Raw genomic sequence first — 18,861 nt, forward strand, 5'->3', positions numbered from 1 at the left:
TTACTAATTAACATTTCCCATATGTCTACTTTATGTTTACATTGTTTTTTGAACATCCTTTTATTTTTCTGGGACGTTACAAGGCTTAGAACAGCAATTTCTCCCATTTTTAAGAAAATTTCAAATGGCTATATTTTCAGGGACGAGTTCAGTTCAGAAGTGGCTTTGAGGGGCCCATATATTAGAAACCCCCATAAAACACCCCATTTTGAAAACTGCACCCTTCAAAATATTCAAAACAGCATTCAGAAAGTGTTTTATCCCTTTAGGCGTTTCACACGAATTGAAGCAGTGTAGAAGTAAAATTTACTAATTTCATTTTGTTTGGCAAAATTCATTTGTAATAAAAAAAAATTCTGTAACACAGAAGATTTAACCCGAGAAACGCATCAATATTTATTGCCTAGATTCTTCAGTTTTTAGAAATATCCCACATGTGGCCCTAGTGTGGTAATGAACTGAAGCACAGGCCTCAGAAGCAAAGGAGCACCTAGAGAATTTTGTGGCCTTCTTTTTATTAGAAAATATTTCAGGCACCATGTCAGCTTTGAAGAGGTCTTGTGGTGCCAAAACAATGGAAACCCCCCAAAAGTGACCACATTTTTTGAAAGTACACTCCTCAGGGAATTTATCTAGGGGTATAGTTAGCATTTTGACCCCACAGGTTTTCTGCGAAATGTATTTTAAATTAGTCTGTGAAAATGAAAATCTCCTTTTTTTCTGGAAAAACGTAGAATTTTCTAGTTTTTGCAAGGAATAATGGAGAAAAAGCAAACCAAAATTTGTAATTTCTCCTGATTACGGCAATATCCCATATGTGGTAAATAAACTGCTGTTTGGACCCACGGCAGGGCTGAGAAGGGAAGCAGTGCCTTTTGGATTTTGCAGCTCAGATTTTGCTGTATTGGCTTCTGGGGGCCATGTGGCATTTGCAGAGCCCCTGAAGTACCAGTACAGTAGAAATTCCCCAGGTGTGGTCCCATTTTGGAGACTATAAACCCTAAAATAATTAAATTAGAGGTGTAGTGAGCATTTTGATCCCTCAGGTGTTTTATAGATTTTATTAGAATTGGGCAATGAAAATGAAAAAATATATTTTTTTTCCAATAACATGTAGATTTAGCTCATAATTTTTCATTTCCTCAAGAAATACAGGAGAAAAGACACCCGAAAATGTGTTACACAATTTCTCCTGAGTAGGGAAATACCCCATATGTGGTTGTAAACTGCTATTTGGACACACGGCAAGGGTCTAAAGGGAAAAAGCAAAATTTCGTTTTTGGAGTGGAGATTTTACAAAATTGTTTTTTGACGCCATGTTGCATTGCGCTGAGGTACCAGTACAGTGAAAACCCCCGAGAAGTGACCCCATTTAGGAAACTACACCCCTCAAGGAATTCATCTAGAAGTGAAGTGAGTATTTTGACTCCAAAGGTTTTGTGGAAATTAGTACATTGTAGATATTGCAGATTGAAAATTGGCATTTGCCACAGTTATGCTATTTCAGTGCCCAATGTGTTGTGCTCAGATTGTGCCACTTTAGACACACACCACATAAATAGTTAAGCGGGTTCTCCAGAGTACAGTAATACCCCATATGTGGTCATAAACTGCTGTTTGGGCACACTGTCAGGCTCAGAAAGACAGCCATTTGGCTTTTGGAGCGCAGATTTTGCTTGGTAGTAGTTTTGTTTGGGGTTTTACTGGTATTTCCGCTTATAATGTGGGGGGCATATGTATGCTGTGTGGAGTATATAAGAGTATATGTAAGCTGTGAGGAGTATATCAGGGTATATGTAATCTGGGCGGAGTGCATCAGGGTATATGTAAACTGGGCGGAGTACATCAGGGTATATGTAAGCTGGGCGGAGTACATCACCCAATCTCCCCATCTGCCTCCCAGTTACTATCTTTAACCTCCTCCCTAGGTCTGTCACAACTTACTAACTCTCCTACACATGAAGACGGGCGTTCGCTTGACTTGGTCTTCTTCTGTCTCTGCTCAGTATCTGAATTTATTAACTCTCCTCTCCCGCTCTCTGACCACAACCTTCTCTCCTTTACTATCATATATTCTCTGCCTCCTCAGGTCATGCCTACCTGTCAGACATACAGAAATCTACATGCCATTAACACTTAGCAACTCAGACAGTCTACAGTCCTCATTGTCCCCTAACTCTTCCCTCTCCTGTCCCAATCTGGCTGTCAAACTTTACAATAACACTCTCAAAAATGCATTGGATGAAGCAGCCCCCCCTACACTCCGAACCACCCGACAAAGACGACGACAACCCTGGCACACGCCTCAATCCCGCTTTCTTCAGCGGTGCTTGAGATGTGCCGAACGACTGTGGAGAAAATCGCATTTGGTTGCAGAATTCCTCCATTAAAAATGTATGCTCAAAACTTACAACTCTGCCCTTCACCGTGCCAAACAAGTCTATTTCACTTCTCTCATCTCCACACTATCTAATAATCCAAAACGCCACTTTGATACTTTTCACTCCCTCCTTAGTCCTAAAATGCAGATGCCAATCACAGATCTCAGTGCTGAAGACCTGGCTACTTATTTTAAAGTTAAAATTGACAACATCCGCCATGATATTATCTCCTAGTAACATCGATCCCCTTCCCTCCCGCACTCACTCTTCTTCACTTTCAGCATTTGACCCAATAACAGAAGAAGTGTCCAGGCTCCTCTCTTCTTCTCGTCCTACTACCTGCTCTAGTGATCCTATCCCCTCACACCTCGTCCAGTCCCTCTCCCCAGCTGTCACTATTCACCTGACTAAAATATTTAACCTCTCTCTTTCCTCTGGTATCTTTCCCTCCTCTTTTAAACATGCCATTATAAACCCATTGCTGAAAAAACCAACTCTTGACCCATCCAGCGCTGCTAACTACCGACCAGTCTCGTATCTCCCCTTCATCTCCAAACTCCTGGAACGCTTGGTCTACTCTCGCCTTATCCGCTATCTCTCTGACAACTCCATTCTAGACCCCTTACAATCTGGTTTACGCACTCTACACTCTACGGAGACTGCCCTTACTAAAGTCTCAAATGATCTCTTGGCGGCTAAATCGGACGGTAAATACTCTCTCCTGACTCTTCTGGATCTCTCTGCAGCCTTTGACACTGTAGACCACCAACTCCTACTTAACATGCTCCACTCTATTGGTCTCAAGGACGCTGCTCTCTCTTGGTTTTCCTCCTATCTCTCTGACCGCTCATTCAGTGTGACATTTGCTGGTTCCACTTCTTCTCCTCTTCCCCTTGCTATCGGGGTTCCTCAGGGATCAGTCCTAGGTCCGCTCCTCTTTTCTCTCTACACAGTCCCTATTGGACAAACCATCAGCAGATTTGGCTTCCAGTACCATCTCTACGCTGATGATACCCAATTATATGCCTCTTCCCATTACGTCACCCCTGCTCTAATACAAAACACAAGTGATTGTCTGTCCGCTGTCTCTGACATCATGTCCTCTCTCTATCTGAAACTGAATCTTTCTAAAACTGGGCACCTTGTGTTCCCACCATCTACTAACCTATCTAAACCTGATGTCTCCACCTCAGTGTGTGGCACTATCATAACTCCTAAGCAGCACGCCTGCTGTCTCTGGGTTATTTTTGACTCAGATCTTTCCTTTACTCCTCACATTCAATCACTTTCACACTCCTGTCATTTTCACCTCAAAAACATCTCCAGAATCCGCCCTTTTCTTACTGAGGAAACATCCAAAACTCTCATTGTCGCTCTGATTCACTCTAGTCTTGACTACTGTAACTCATTACTAGTCGGTCTTCCCCTCACTAAACTCTCCCTTGTCCAATCTATGTTCAAAGCTGCAGCCAGGCTCATCTTTCTGACCAACCGCTATACCAACGCCTCTACCCTGTGCCAGTCACTGCACTGGTTGCCCATCCCCTTCAGAATAAAATTCAAACTTATTACTCTTACCCACAAAGCTCTCCACAGTGCTGCACCTCCTTACATCTCCTCCCTCATCTCTGTTTACCACCCTACTTGGGCTCTACGTTCTGCCAACGACCTTAGATTAAAATCCTCCATAATCCGAACCTCCCACTCCCGTCTCAAAGATTTTTCTCGTGCTGCACCCGTCCTCTGGTGTGTGCTACCCCAGACAATCAGATTATTTCTCAATATCCACAGTTTTAAACGTGCCCTGAAAACACATATTTTTAGACAGGCCTATAACATTCCCTAATCTGACTCCTTTCCATGCCCCGCCTTTTAGATTAGTCATCAGAATAAGATTTCCTCACACTCCTTCTCTTCATGTCCATCATACACGGATACTGGCTGGTGACCGGCTCATGCAGCTTTATGTGTACCACCCCCTGTGTATAAAAAAAATGGCTTGACTATTGTACAGAACACACACTGTTAACACTTTGTGTCTCCCTTATTTCCTCATAGATTGTAAACTCTTGCGAGCAGGGTCCTCCTCTGGTTTGAATTGTAAATTAACTTTGTCACTATGTAATGTCTGATATTGTTTGTTTCACGTTCCCTCTAAATTGTAAAGTGCTGCGTAATATGTTGGCGCTATATAAATAAAGATTATTACTATTAGGGTATATGTAAAATGGGCAGAGTACATCAGGATATATGTAATCTGTGAGGAGTATATCAGGGTATATGTAATCTAGGCGGTGTGCATCAGGGAATATGTTAGCTGAGAGGAGTACATCATGGTATAGGTAAGCTTGGCGGAGTACATCAGGTTATATGTAAGCTGGGCGGAGTACATCAGGGTATATGTAAGCTGGGCGGAGTACATCAGGGTATATGTAAGCTGGGCGGAGTACATCAGGTCATAATAGGATGATGTAATAATGGGTTAAATTAATAATAAAATTAATTATACATGGATAGTGTCATACGCTTTGAACCAATCCTTCATGCCCAGGCCAGATTTTTGGGTGCAGGAGTCGCACTTCTAAAGTGTCTCCGTGGTATTATACAAAATATCTGCACCGCAGCATTGCCTAATCTGTGACTTCTTCACTAGCCCCATATGTAGCACAAGACTCCAATATGTCATAGTTTCCGCTGCATTTACAGGGTCTACCAGTGGGGGCTGCAAATGATGACGTGGGGTTTTAGATGAAGAACTGCTGCACATATAAATTAGTGTGGGCCGTCATTTTGCATTATTGCGTTGCGGGAGTCATAACTTTTTATTTTCCCGTTGACGAGCTGTGTGAGTGCTTGATTTTCATGGGACGAGCTGCAGTTTTTATTTGGATCATTTTGGGGTACATGCGATTTTTTGGATCAGTTTTTATTCAATATTTTTTGGGAGGTGAGAAATTCTCTCTGTTTTTTTTATAATTTTTTAACGGCGTTCTCTGTTCAGTATAAACAACAGGTTTTCCTTATTCTGCGGTTCGATACGATTATGGCAATACCAAATTTATATAGTTTTTATATGTTTTACTACTTTTACACAACAAAAACACTTTTTTCTAAATAAAATAATGTTTTAGTGTCACCATATCCTGAGAGCCATAACTTTTTTATTTTTTTCTCGACGCAACTGTGTGGGGCTTGTTTTTTGCGTGACAAACTGTAGTTTTTATTGGTACCATTTATTGGTAGCATTTTGAGGTACTTACGACTTTTTGATAAATTTTTATAAATTTTTTTTTAAAACAACGGGACCAAAAAAGGAAAATTCTGCCATTGTTTTTTATTTTATTACTATGTTCACCGTGTGGGATAATTAATATATTTTTATAGGTTAGGCCGATACGAATGCAGCGATACCTATTATGTGTAGTTTTTTTTTTTCATTTTTTTCCTAATTATAAAGGACTTGATTATTGTTTTTATTACGTAAAACTTTTATTAATTTATTAAATCGAAAACTTTTTTACTTTTTCACAGTTAACAGGACCTAATAGGCTTCCGTGCCTGGCAACCAGGAAGCCGTTGCTAGGCTTCCTGGTTGCCATAGAAACTATTGGCACCCCGCAATTTTTCACGGGGGGCCAAAGGGGTACACAGGGAGGTAACTGATCGCCGCCGTTGCAGTGGGATTTCGGGTGTACATTAGAGCAGACACCCGCTGAAGATGAAGCGCGCACAGCTCCTTGCGGGAAAGCACCGCTAAGAAGGACGTACAGTAACGCCCATTTGCGGGAAGGGGTTAAAATCTAAAATACATGTGAAAGGAATTATACTTATGTGACTCCCCATACCTCTAACTTTGTATGTTTTACAAGATAAACCATACTCTACGTGCTTTTTGAGTCAAGAATGCAGAACAAGAGGCTTGTCTTGGAAGATAAGGTTATTGTGGATAATGGGACTTTTATGAACATGAAAAGGCCAACATGAAAGCAAAATCCAGGTCAACAATCAAAGCCAACACTAATGAGCCAGATAAACAGGAACTAAAGAACATGCGAAAACAAAAAACATATTGACAAAATACACGCACACACGCACACACGCACACACGCACGCACACACAGCGCACACAGCGCACACAGCGCACACTGTTTGAGTGAAGCTACATTTTGGGGAATGCATTATCAGAAATGATCTATTACCTGAACTACTCCCTTTACCAGCAGAACCGCTTCAGGTTAAGGTACATTTGCAGACAATGAGTATCTCGAAGATCCTAATAATTCTGAACACAAATTGTGAAGAGCAAATACATAATACGATAAAACAATTGTTTATCACTAGTAAAAATTAATTGTTCATGCGAAAAATAATTTTCTTGTTTGTGTCACATGGCTCAATTGCAACATGTAAATGGCTGTCCTTCAAATTGTCCCTATTGTATTGTTATAGTCATTAATGCAAACATAATCACTTATAGTACATCCAATAATTATGACCATTTCATAATAATTATATTCAATTTATAATTGTAACAATTTCTGCTAACTAATCGGTGGTGGGAGAAAACTGCAATGTGTAAATTTAGCTTAAAGGGGTTGTTTGACAAGTATCATTTTTATTGTGTAGATCAGGGGTCTCAAACTCGGCCTGGTAAGTGGGCCGCATATAGAAAAAATGGGAAGTTGACGGGCCGCATTACTTTCAAATTTGATACAATACAAAATTATTGTTAATCAAATAGTTATTTGAACTACTATAACACTATATTACTATTATAATAATAATACTACATTACTATAATAATACCGCTAGGTTTAAAATTTGAGATATTTCTCCACGTGCTTATTTCAACAATCCAGCTTTCCAGTTTAAGTGTCGCTAAATGCAGTCCGGCGGCTCAGTTGGCAGCGTTTGGCAGACACACATGTCAAGATTGGGCAGCCCCTTTTTAGATAGTGCCGCAGTGCCCTCTGTGGATGCTGCCGCAGTGCCCTCTGTGGATGCTGCCGCAGTGCCCTCTGTGGATGCTGCCGCAGTGCCCTCTGTAGATAATGCAACACACCCCTAGATAAGGCCACAGTGCCCTCTGTAGATAATGCCACAGTGTCCTGTACATACTACCACAGTGCCCTCTGCAGACGCTGCCACAGTGCCCTCCGCAGACGCTGCCACAGTGCCCTTCTGCAGATGCTGCCACAGTGCCCTCCGCAGATGCTGCCACAGTGCCCTCCGCAGATGCTGCCACAGTGCCCTCCGCAGATGCTACCACAGTGATGTCAGTGGCTTTCCCAGAGCTGGAGTCTCAGAGAAGAGCCGCTTCTGGGACTCTGCCTGGGATTCCAGCTCTGATCCTGACAACACTGTCCATATATGGACAGAGATGTCAGGGGCAACCCCAGAGCTGGAGTCCCGGGCAGAGCGCTAGTAGGCTCTTCCTGGGACTCCAGCTGTGCTCCTGCCATCACTGGCACTCCTGCTCTGGGAAAGCCCCTGACACCATTGTCGATGTATGGACAGCGATGTCAGAGGCTTCCCCAGAGTCCCAGAGCAGAGCCTATACTAGCGCTCTGCCCGGGACTCCGCTCTGGGGAAGACCCTGACACACTGTCCATATATGGGCAGCGATGTCAGGGAATTCCACAGAGTCCCGGAACATAGTCGATACTAGCGCTCTGCCCGGGACCGCTCTGGGGAAGACCCTGACACACTGTCCATATATGGGCAGCGATGTCAGGGAATTCCACAGAGTCCCGGAGCAGAGCCGATACTAGCGCTCTGGCCGAGACTCTGCTCTGGGGAAGACCCTGACACACTGTCCATATATGGGCAGCGATGTCAGGGAATTCCACAGAGTCCCGGAGCAGAGCCGATACTAGCGCTCTGGCCGAGACTCTGCTCTGGGGAAGACCCTGACACACTGTCCATATATGGGCAGCGATGTCAGGGAATTCCACAGAGTCCCGGAGCAGAGCCGATACTAGCGCTCTGCCCGGGACTCTGCTCTGGGGAAGACCCTGACACACTGTCCATATATGGGCAGCGATGTCAGGGAATTCCACAGAGTCCCGGAGCAGAGCCGATACTAGCGCTCTGCCCGGGACTCCGGCTCTGGGGAAGCCCCAGACATCGCTGTTGATATGTGGACAGCGATGTCAGGGAATTCCAGAGTCTCGGAGCAGAGCCGATACTAGCGGCTCTGTGTCCCGTGGGCCGCAGATGACAGCCCCAGGGGGCGCATGCGGCCCGCGCGCCGCGTGCTTGAGACCCCTGGTGTAGATCATTAAAAATAAACTGCCATTTACCAGTGAAGATTCATGACATTTAAGGCCCTTCTACACAGGACCAATTATCGGGCAAACGGACGTTCACAACGTTCACAGAATGCTCGTTCCCGATCAGCAGGGCAATGATCATGCCGATGAACGAGTAAACGCTCGTTCATCGGCTTATTGTATAGTTTATGTAGCCTAAAGTATTATCATTGCAGCGCATCTTTCTGTGTAAACAGGGTGACGTGCTGCCAACATGATGGAAATGTATGGGGACGAGCGATCATAGTGATGAGCGCTTGTCCCCATACATAGCTCCTTGTGAAAGGAGAAAACAGCTGTCTCGTTGGGCCTTTACTGACATAGTATGGCGCCACCTGGTGTATATTCCATGCTTGTCTGTCTAATGAGCCGAGTGCTGGTGGACACGTATTTTCAGTCTCCCTCCCCACAGCTACTTCTCTGCATAGTGATCCTCTGTTCACTGTAGAGCAGCCAATAGAAATCGCTTTTGTCCTTGCTTGTCAGGAAAGGAACAGAGCCCCTACAGCAACATGGCAGTATAGATGAAGAGCATTCTTCTTCTCATCTTGTTATGACTATATATCTCTGCCTTCTAGCCACAGATATAAATCCTGCACATGCCCACTCAGTCTTTACGGTTTTATTCCATAATATACTCATTGGCTTCTAAACGGAGTGTATACTGTGGATGTCACACAGTATATATCTTCACAACTCTGAATCCCATGTTACTGATCAGCACGGAAAGTAAGAAGAAACTATATTACTCGCTGACAGAGGGGGAAGGAGAATTATTCTGCTCAGAGCCCCTCCCCCAGCAGCACAGATTAGCAGCAGCACCAAAGGGGACACAGGGAAGCCAAATAAAGATGGGAAAGGTATTTTTACATGCAGGAAACACTGCAAATTACTTTAAAATTCTGGATTTTTGGTATGAAAATGATTCATTGGATAACTTAGGAATGCCTCATGTATTTAATTTTAGTTTCATTAATTAGATGTAAGTCTGTAGAAGAGAAATAATGTTTTTTTTATGTTAACCCCTTCAGGACTGAGCCTGTTTTGGCCTTCAGGACACAGCCGATTTTTTCAAATCTGACGTGTTACTTTATGTGATAATAACTTTGGAATGCTTTTACCTATCCAAGCGATTCTGAGATTTGTTTTCTCGTGACATATTGTACTTTATGTTAGTGAAAAAATTTGGTTGATAAATTCAATATTTATTTGTAAAAAAACACCAAGATTTAGAGAAAATTTGCAAAAATTAGCATTTTTCTAAATTTAAATGTATCTGCTTGTAAAACATAGTAATACCACATAACATAGTTACTAGTTTACATTTCCCATATGTCTACTTTATGTTTGCATAGTTTTTTGAACATTATTTTATTTTTCTAGGACGTTACAAGGCTTAGAACTTTAGCAGCAATTTCTCATATTTTCAAGAAAATTTCAAAAGGCTATTTTTTCAGGGACCAGTTCAGTTCTGAAGTGGCTTTGAGGTCCTTATATATTAGAAAGCCCCCATAAATCACACCATTTTGAAAACTGCACCCCTCAAAGTATTCAAAACAGCATTCAGTAAGTGTTTTAACCCTTTAGGCGTTTCAAATGAATTAAAGCAAATTAGAGGTGAAATGTACAAATTTAATTTTTTTATGCCATAATTTATGTGTAATACATTTTATTCTATACCACAGAAGGTTTTACCAGAGAAATGCAACTCAATATTTATTGCCCATATTCTGCAGTTTTTAGAAATGTCCCACATGTGGCCCTAGTGTGCTAATGGACTGAAACACAGGCCTCAGAAGCAAAGGTGCACCTATTGGATTTTGGGACCTCCTTTTTTTTTTTTTGAATATATTTTAGGCACCATTTCAGGTTTGAAGAAGTCTTGTGGTGCCAAAACAGTAAAAAGTGACCCCATCTTGGTAACTACACCCCTCAAGGAATTTATCTAGGGGTATAGTTAGCATTTTGAATAGACAATTTTTGCTAAATTTATTTGAATTAGGCCGGGTTTACACGAGCGTGTGCGTTTTGCGCACGCAAAAAATGCGGCGTTATGCGTGCGCAAAAGGCAATTAACAGCTCCGTGTGTCATCAGCGTATGATGCGCGGCTGCGTGATTTTCGCGCAGCCGCAATCATTATGACACTCCGTTTGGATGTTTGTAAACAGAAAAGCACGTGGTGCTTTTCGGTTTTCATTCATCCTTTACAGTGCTGTTGCGCGAATCACACTTGTCCCATGGAAGTGCTTCCGTGTGACATGCGTGGTTTTCACGCACCCATTGACTTCAAATATAGGACATGTCGTGTGTTTCACGCAGCGGACGTACGCTGCGTGAAAATCACGCACCTGTCTAAACGGCCCCATAGACTAATATAGGTCCCTGCGACGCGCGTGAAAATTACACACTCGTGTAAATGAGCCCTCAGTATGTGAAGTTGAAAATCTACTTTTTTTTTCTGACAAAACGTAGAAATTTTTCATTTTTACAAGGAATAAAGGAGAAAAAATACCCCAACATATGTAGAGCAATTTCTCCTGATTGTAGCAATACCCCATATGTGGTGATAAACTGCTTTTTGGACCCACAGCAGGGCTCAGAATAAAAGGAGCACCATTTGGATTTCTGATTTTGCTGGAATAGTTTTCAGTGCCCTGGAGGGACCAAAACAGTGGAAACCCCAAAAAAGTTACCCCATTTTGGAAACTACACCGATCAAGAAATTTTTCTAGGGGTAAAGTTAGCGTTTTGAACCCACAGTTGTTTTGCTGAATTCATTGGAATTAGTCTGTAATAGTAAAAATCTACTTTTTTCTGAAAAATTTAACATTTCTAAGGAGTAAAGGAGAAGAAGCACCCAAACATTTGTAAAACAATTTCTCCCGATTACGGAAATACGCCATATGTGGTAATAAACTTCTGTTTGGACCCACAGCGGGGCTTAGACAGGAAGGAGTGCTTTTTGGCTTTTGGAGCTCAAATTAGCTGAAATGGTTTTCGGGTGCCATGTAGAATTTGCAAAGACCCTGAGAGGCCAAGACAGTGGAAACCACACAAAAGTGACCCCATTTGGAAGACTACACCACTTACGGAATATATCTAGGGGTATAGAGAGCATTTAGACTCCACAGGTCTTTTGCAGAATTTATTAGAATTAGGACGTGAAAATGAATATCAACATTATTTCGACTAAAATGTTGAATTTTTTCAATTTCACAAAGGATAAAGGAGGAAAAAGCACTCCAACATTTGTAAAGCAATTTCTCCCAAGTACGGCAATACCCCACATGTGGTCATAAATGTTTTTTCATAAGAAATTAATTAACCCTTTCCGGACTGATCCATTTTTTGCTTTTTATTTTTTGTTTTTCAATCCCCTCTTTCCATGAGCCATAACTAAAAAAAATGGGAAAAGGTTTTTTTTTGTTGAACTTTAAATATTTATTTAATTTTTTTCACTAATAATAACTATTTACTTTTGTTTTTACAAATTGTATTAGTCCCCCTAGGGGACATGAACCAGCAATCAGTACATAGCTGGTACAATACACTGCAATACTAATGTATTCCAGTATATTGTCATTTTTACAGGCTCCTGTAACAGAGCGATCGCTGTTCCTGTCCGTTGTCACTGGTGTCAGCTGTAATACATAGCTGACACCCGCAGCGTATGGTGCAGGCTCAGCGCGTGAGCCCGCTCCATACATCACCCCCCACACCACGACATGATATTAAGTCGTGGTGCGCGAAGGGGTTAATGCGCAGCGGATGGTGCAGAGTGAAAATGAAAATTTTCCACTGATATGCCATTTTAGTGCACAATATGTTGTGCCCAGTTTGTGCCACTGAAGACAAATATCTCAGAAAATATTAACCGGGTTCTCCCGGGTATGGCGATCCCATATCTGTGGACGTAAACTGCTGTTTGGCACGCTGTAGGGCTCAGAAGGGAGGGAGCGCCATTTGGCTTTTGGGGCGCAGATGTAGCTTGGTGGTAGTTCTGTTTGGGGTTTTGCTGGTATTTCAGTTTATAATGTGGGGGCATATGTAATCTGTGCGGAGTACATCAAGGTATAGTAAGAGGGTATAATAATGGGGTAAATAAATAATAATACATAGATATGTGGCCAGTGTCGCACAGATAAATGGTGCCCGATCTTATCCGCTTTTGGAACACACTGCACATTTTGCATCGCCATATTCTGAGAGACAGAACTTCTTTACTTTTTCACCAACGGAGCTGTGTGAGGGCTTATTTGTTGCAGGAAAATCTGTAGTTTTCATTGGTACCATTTTGTGGTGCATGCAATTTTTTTATCACTTTTTATTTAATTTTTTGGCAAGTCGGGTGACCAAAAACCAGCAATTCTGACAATGTTTTTAATTCTTTTTTTTTACGGCATTCACGTGTGATTTAAATGACAATTTTACTTTATTCTGCGGGTCGACACGATTATGGCGATACCATATGCATATATCTTTTTTTGATCTTTTGTAGCGCTTGCACAATAAAATCACTTATTTATAAAAATATATTTTTTGTGTCACCATATTCTGAGAGCCATAATTTTTTCATTTTTCAGTCAAAAAAGCTGTCTAAGGGCTTGTTTTTTGCGGGACGGGTTGTAGTTTTTATTAGTACTATTTTGGGGTACATGCAACTTTTTTGATCACTTTTTATTCTATATTTTGGTGACCAAAAAATGGTGATTCTAGCATTGTTTTTTTCCTTATTTTTTTTTCGGTGTTCACCATGCGGGAAAAATAATATTAAAGTTGTATCGTTTGGGTCGTTACAAACGCAGTGATACCAAATATGTGTACTTTTTTAACGTGTTCAGTTTTTCCTATAATAAAAGACTTATAGGAAAAAAAAGCAGTTCTTGTTTATGTAACTTCTAACTTATTTTTACACTTTTTTTTATAAAACATTTTTATTACCTTTTTTCTTGTTCCACTAGGGGACATTTAGATTTGTAGCTCGGATTGCTGCTGTAATACACTACACTACCTACAACTACGTAGTGTCATTTATTCTAACTGTCAGTGTGACGTGACAGTCACTCTGACAGGAAGCCTATGAGGACAAGCCTCCAGCTGGTCCTCATAGGCTTCCGTACATGGCAGCCCGGAGGCCACTGTCCGGCCTCCGGTTTCCGTGAAAACCATCGGCAGCCCCCCGCAAATGCATGTGGGGGCTGTGAATCTGCTCTAAGCCTATTAAATGCGGCGATCGCAATCGACCGCCGTATCTAAGGGGTTAATTGCCAAAATCAGCGGCAATGTGCCGCTGATCGGCAACACGGAGAGCAGGGCAGACACCCTAGAGAAAAAACATGTTTTTCTGGCAACACATTCCCTTTAACCGCCGCTGCGGTGTAGCACCGCATGGCGGTTAACTGTTAAAGTGCAGACGTAACTGCACGCGCAGGTGCACAAAGTTACTGCTCACCGTCCATTCAAAGACATATAAATATTTTCCCTTAACCCCTTCGCGCAGCTGGGCGTAAATGCATGTCCAGTGCATTTACGCCCAGGTGCGTGAAGGGGTTAAGGGAAAATATTTATATGTCTGTGAATGGTCTTTTCAAAGCCCAGACCTCAATCCAACTAGGAATCCGCGCCATGACTTGAAGAATGCTGTACACCAATGCAACCCTTTTAAGTTGAAGGAGTTGGAGCAGTTTTGCCTGGAAGAATGGCCAAAAATCCCAGTGTCTAGATGTGATAAGCTTAGAGATATACCTCAAGAGACTTCCATCTGTAATTGCAGCAAAAGGTGGCTCCACAAAGTATTGACTTTCAGGGGGTGAACACTTATGCACATTAAAGTTCCCTATTATTTGCTTTAATTATTGATTGTGTCACAGTAAAAAATATTATGCTCCTTTGAATTGGTAGGCATGTCGTATAAGGGCCCTTTTACACCGGCCAATTATCGGGCAAACGAGCGATCGGCTGACTGTATCGTTTACGCAGCCTAAAATATTATCGTTGTCAGCAGCACATCTCCCTGTGTAAACAGGGAGATGCGCTAAGCTGTCTCGTTGATCAGCGCTCGTTTACACGGCCCTCGTTGGGCTGTGAAGTAGGACCTTAAATCAAATGGTGCAAACCCCCTAAAAATTAATTTCAATTCAAGTTGTAATGCAACAAAACAGGAAAAACACCAAAGGAGTGAATACTCTCACAAGGGAATGTTAGGCCTTATTTACACGACCGTTGAATACGTCCTTGTGATGGCTGTTAAAACAACGGCCGTCACACGGACACATGTTTTTCAATGCGGCCGTTGTTTCAATGGACTGTGTGAACGGTCCGTTGAAAAATAGAACCTGTCCTATTATCTTCCATTTTCACGGATGCCTGAATAGGCTCAAGTCTATGGGGATCCTTGAAAACGGAACCCTCACAGGGGCATTTCGGACGGGAAAAACGTCACGTTTATCACGTCCGAGTTTCCCCACCCTGTGTGAATCTAGCCTTAGGCTACATTCAGATGAGCATGTCCGATATGCGCGCGTAAAAAACAAAGCGTTTTTTCTACATTTCATGTCCGTGTGCCATGCGTATTGGCATCAGTGTGCTTTGCGTGTGGCACGCATTTTCCATGGAACAATGAGAAGTGTATGATGCTGATTGGTCACTGATTGGTCAGCGTCATACACTCCTCTGTACAACGCCCAGTTGGTGAAAAGTAAAAACACACCCAATTGGTCATTAAGAAACTAATTAGCATAAAACTAAAATTGCTCATAAATTGCACAAAAATTATCATTTTTCAAAATAAAAACCACTGTCCCCTACATTACAGCGCCAATTAGATTATGTAGGAGATAGGGCATTTATAATCTGGTGACAGATTATACACAGGGCCAATCATCAGACAACGAGCATTCACAGAACGCTCGTTCCCGATCATTGCCCTGTGTAAACAGGAGCAACGATCCGCAGATAAACGAGAAAAACCTTGTTCATCGGCTGATCATATCGTTATGCAGCAGAAAATATTATCACTGTCGGCAGCAGATCTCCCTGTGTAAACAGGGAGACGTGCTGCCGACATGATAGAATCATAGCAACTATCGCTCGTCCCCATACATAGCTCCTTGTGAATGGAGCAGACGAGCGCAGATAAATCAGGTGTCTCGTTGATCGGTGCTCGTTTACACGGCCCATGTCGGGCCGTCTAAGAGGACCCTTAGAGTATGTTCACACATAGTGAATTTTGTAGCAATTTCGTCAGCAAATTGGACCGCCCACTGGACACCTAAGCTTAGAAAGAGCAGAGGTTTAAATGAATAATTTACAAGTTATACTGAATTATTTGCTACAAAAATATATAAATCTGCTCAGCTCCTGCTGCTCTAAAACATGCTGCCCGCAGATTGGACTGCATTTTCAGCGTGACAGGTTCCCTTTATTGATTTTATATTATTTAATAAAGAAGAACGTAGTCAAAATACCTTCTGCCTAGTCAAGTGTCCACATATATACATTTTATTATTAAGACATAAGTGAATGTGATTTATAATGCCATGATGTATGGAATCTTAACCACAAACCGCCTTTCCGTGCCGATGTGAATACTACACCACAAATTATTGGATTCCCGTCTTGTAATCTGTCCCATGTCCGCCATTTTTTATTAACGATATTCCATTATTCCTAACTTCTGACAATCAAACGGGAAGGGTGTGTGACGGGTTGTAGAAAACAAGAAGTAACACTGAAAGGACAAGGCCAACGCTCAGCAACTTCCCTAGGGCTACTCTTATATCCATTACCCGGCTTTCTCTATATATACATGAATGGCCTGACACTCTACCCTTTGTTTCATACATCTATGCCCCTACTCCGAGACCCCATGTGTTCTTTAAATTCCCTATTTAACATGCTGTTCACCTCTTCGCTATCTATTTAAAAAAAAAGAACAAATAATGAATGGAACCTAAACATTTGTACATTTATTATATTCATTTCTGGTCTCAAAAACACCACATCTACAGTTGCTACAACATAAAAAAAGGCAATTTGTTATAGAAAACAGCCGCCAGACTGTAACGAGTGAATGGAAATGTCATACATCTCAATTCACTAACATGTAGCTGCAAAAACGCCACTAGAACGCCATGTGAGAGCCCAGTCCATCAGCGCCATGCTGAACTGGAAGGGAGCAGCATATGTCCATATTATGTTACCGCCTGTTCCCTCCACTCTTGTCAACTTCTAAAGTTTAGACACTACCCAACTTTTAGTGCCCCTTCTACTAGTCTGACATCCCATGCCCTCAGCATCCCTCGCCCTCAGGTCCCAGAACAGGGTCACCTCAAGTGTTAGAAAGTTTTACTACTACTAGGCTCACAGCTTAATCGCATTCAGACCACAAAGGGTTAACCCTTCGCCTCCCACAGAGAACTACACAGCATAGAGAAGTCTTTAGGGGTAGTAGCCAGCAGTGAAATAGTTACAAGAAGTTGTATTGTCTTCAGTGAAGGCTTGGAAGAACACAAAGGTGTAAACTACTACCCCCACCCTCCCCTCATAACATACAATTCAGCTTTTTTGGCGCTTTCTGCGCAATCTCATACAATGGAAGTCACGGTACCAACATATACCGTACAAACAATTGTGTCTGCATGAGGGATCATCACAGGGTTAATTACAAAGTCAACAAAGAAGTTTTGAGCCTCGTACCCTGTCCTTTCTCTTCATAGCCTGTTGCTCCATTGTTCCTCACACAGTAGTAGCAGTGCTGACAGTGAAAGCCATGGCAGTTTTCATAAAGTTCTTGTGGTGAGGCAGCCTCTGTTACACTTCTATTACAAGTAACGGTTCGCACTGAGCATTTCCCAGGGAAAGTTCGCCATATTTTCACATCCTTTTCTCATAGCCAAGTCTCCCCCCTTTTTCTAAGGAGGAGGAGGAGGGAGCGGCGGAAATAGGTTTCAGTTTTCCCTGCAAAGTAAAACAATGAGCTCAGCCCTGCTGGAGTTTAGTTACGTCCTGCATTGAGGAAAGGGACCAAGGCAACAGGAGCAGTGCAAAGTGTGAGGAGGCTCAGCACTGCCAGGAGCTCACTGCCGGCCACTGCGACTTACTGCTGGCCACTGCGACTTACTGCCGGCCACTGCGACTTACTGCCGGCCACTGCGACTTACTGCCGGCCACTGCAGCTGGGAAGAGCTCACTGCTGGCCACTGTGACTTACTGCCGGTCACTGCAGATGGGAAGAGCTCACTGCTGGCCACTGTGACTTACTGCCGGTCACTGCAGATGGGAAGAGCTCACTGCTGGCCACTGTGACTTACTGCCGGTCACTGCAGATGGGAAGAGCTCACTGCTGGCCACTGTGACTTACTGCCGGTCACTGCAGATGGGAAGAGCTCACTGCTGGCCACTGCGACTTACTGCCGGCCACTGCAGCTGGGAAGAGCTCACTGCTGGCCACTGCGACTTACTGCCGGCCACTGCAGCTGGGAAGAGCTCACTGCTGGCCACTGCGACTTACTGCCGGCCACTGCAGCTGGGAAGAGCTCAATGCCGGCAGTGAGCAGTTAAAAGTTTACTCCTGACTCTTGCCAAAATAGTCACATTGTTATTTGTACATATTGTCATATTGCTAGTATTTACTTTGTATAGATGATCAGCCACAATGGGGGAGGTTTGGTACCACAGATGTCAATGATGAACCTGGTATAAGAGCAGCATACAAGCAAGTGACACAAGAGCTTCATAAGTTTTTCATTAAATACATTGATGAATCTGCACTAGCATCCCCATAAGAATCAACCACAGTGTCCCCATTAGTGCAACTACACTGTACTTAGTGCCAGCCACATGCCCCCTCAGGTGCAGGCAGGGCTGGATTATAGGGACAGTGTCTGGGACATGTCCACCACCTTGGGGGGCTTCTCTTAGGCCGGATTCACACGAGCATGTTCAGTCCGTGATATATGGTCCGCAGGTCGGCCGCGTTTCCCGGACTTAGCACACTGCAGGGAGCTGGGCTCTTATCGTCATCGTTATATATGACGCTAGGTGTCACTGCCTCTCCGCGGAACTACTGTCCCATACTGAAAACATGTTTTCAGTACGTGACAGTTTTCCGCAGCGAGGCAGCGACTTCTAGCGTCATATATGACGATAAGAGCCCAGCTCCCTGCAG

The 18,861-nt window shown here is 42.9% G+C and overlaps 1 protein-coding gene across 3 annotated transcripts in view; it reads right to left on the minus strand.

Annotated features, from left to right (window-relative positions):
- Window positions 1-17,597, minus strand: part of TTC28 (tetratricopeptide repeat domain 28) — a 625,439-nt gene extending 607,842 nt beyond the window's left edge. For all 3 annotated transcript variants that reach the window (XM_075830954.1, XM_075830961.1, XM_075830946.1), the window contains exon 1: window positions 17,391-17,597. In XM_075830954.1, the coding sequence (XP_075687069.1) occupies window positions 17,391-17,423 (33 nt within the window). In that variant the 5' untranslated portion in view covers window positions 17,424-17,597. The remainder of the gene's footprint in view (window positions 1-17,390) is intronic.
- Between the last annotated feature and the right edge of the window lie 1,264 nt (window positions 17,598-18,861).

Source organism: Rhinoderma darwinii, chromosome 1 (assembly GCF_050947455.1).
Source record: "Rhinoderma darwinii isolate aRhiDar2 chromosome 1, aRhiDar2.hap1, whole genome shotgun sequence".
Classification (NCBI taxonomy): Eukaryota; Metazoa; Chordata; class Amphibia; order Anura; family Rhinodermatidae; genus Rhinoderma; species Rhinoderma darwinii.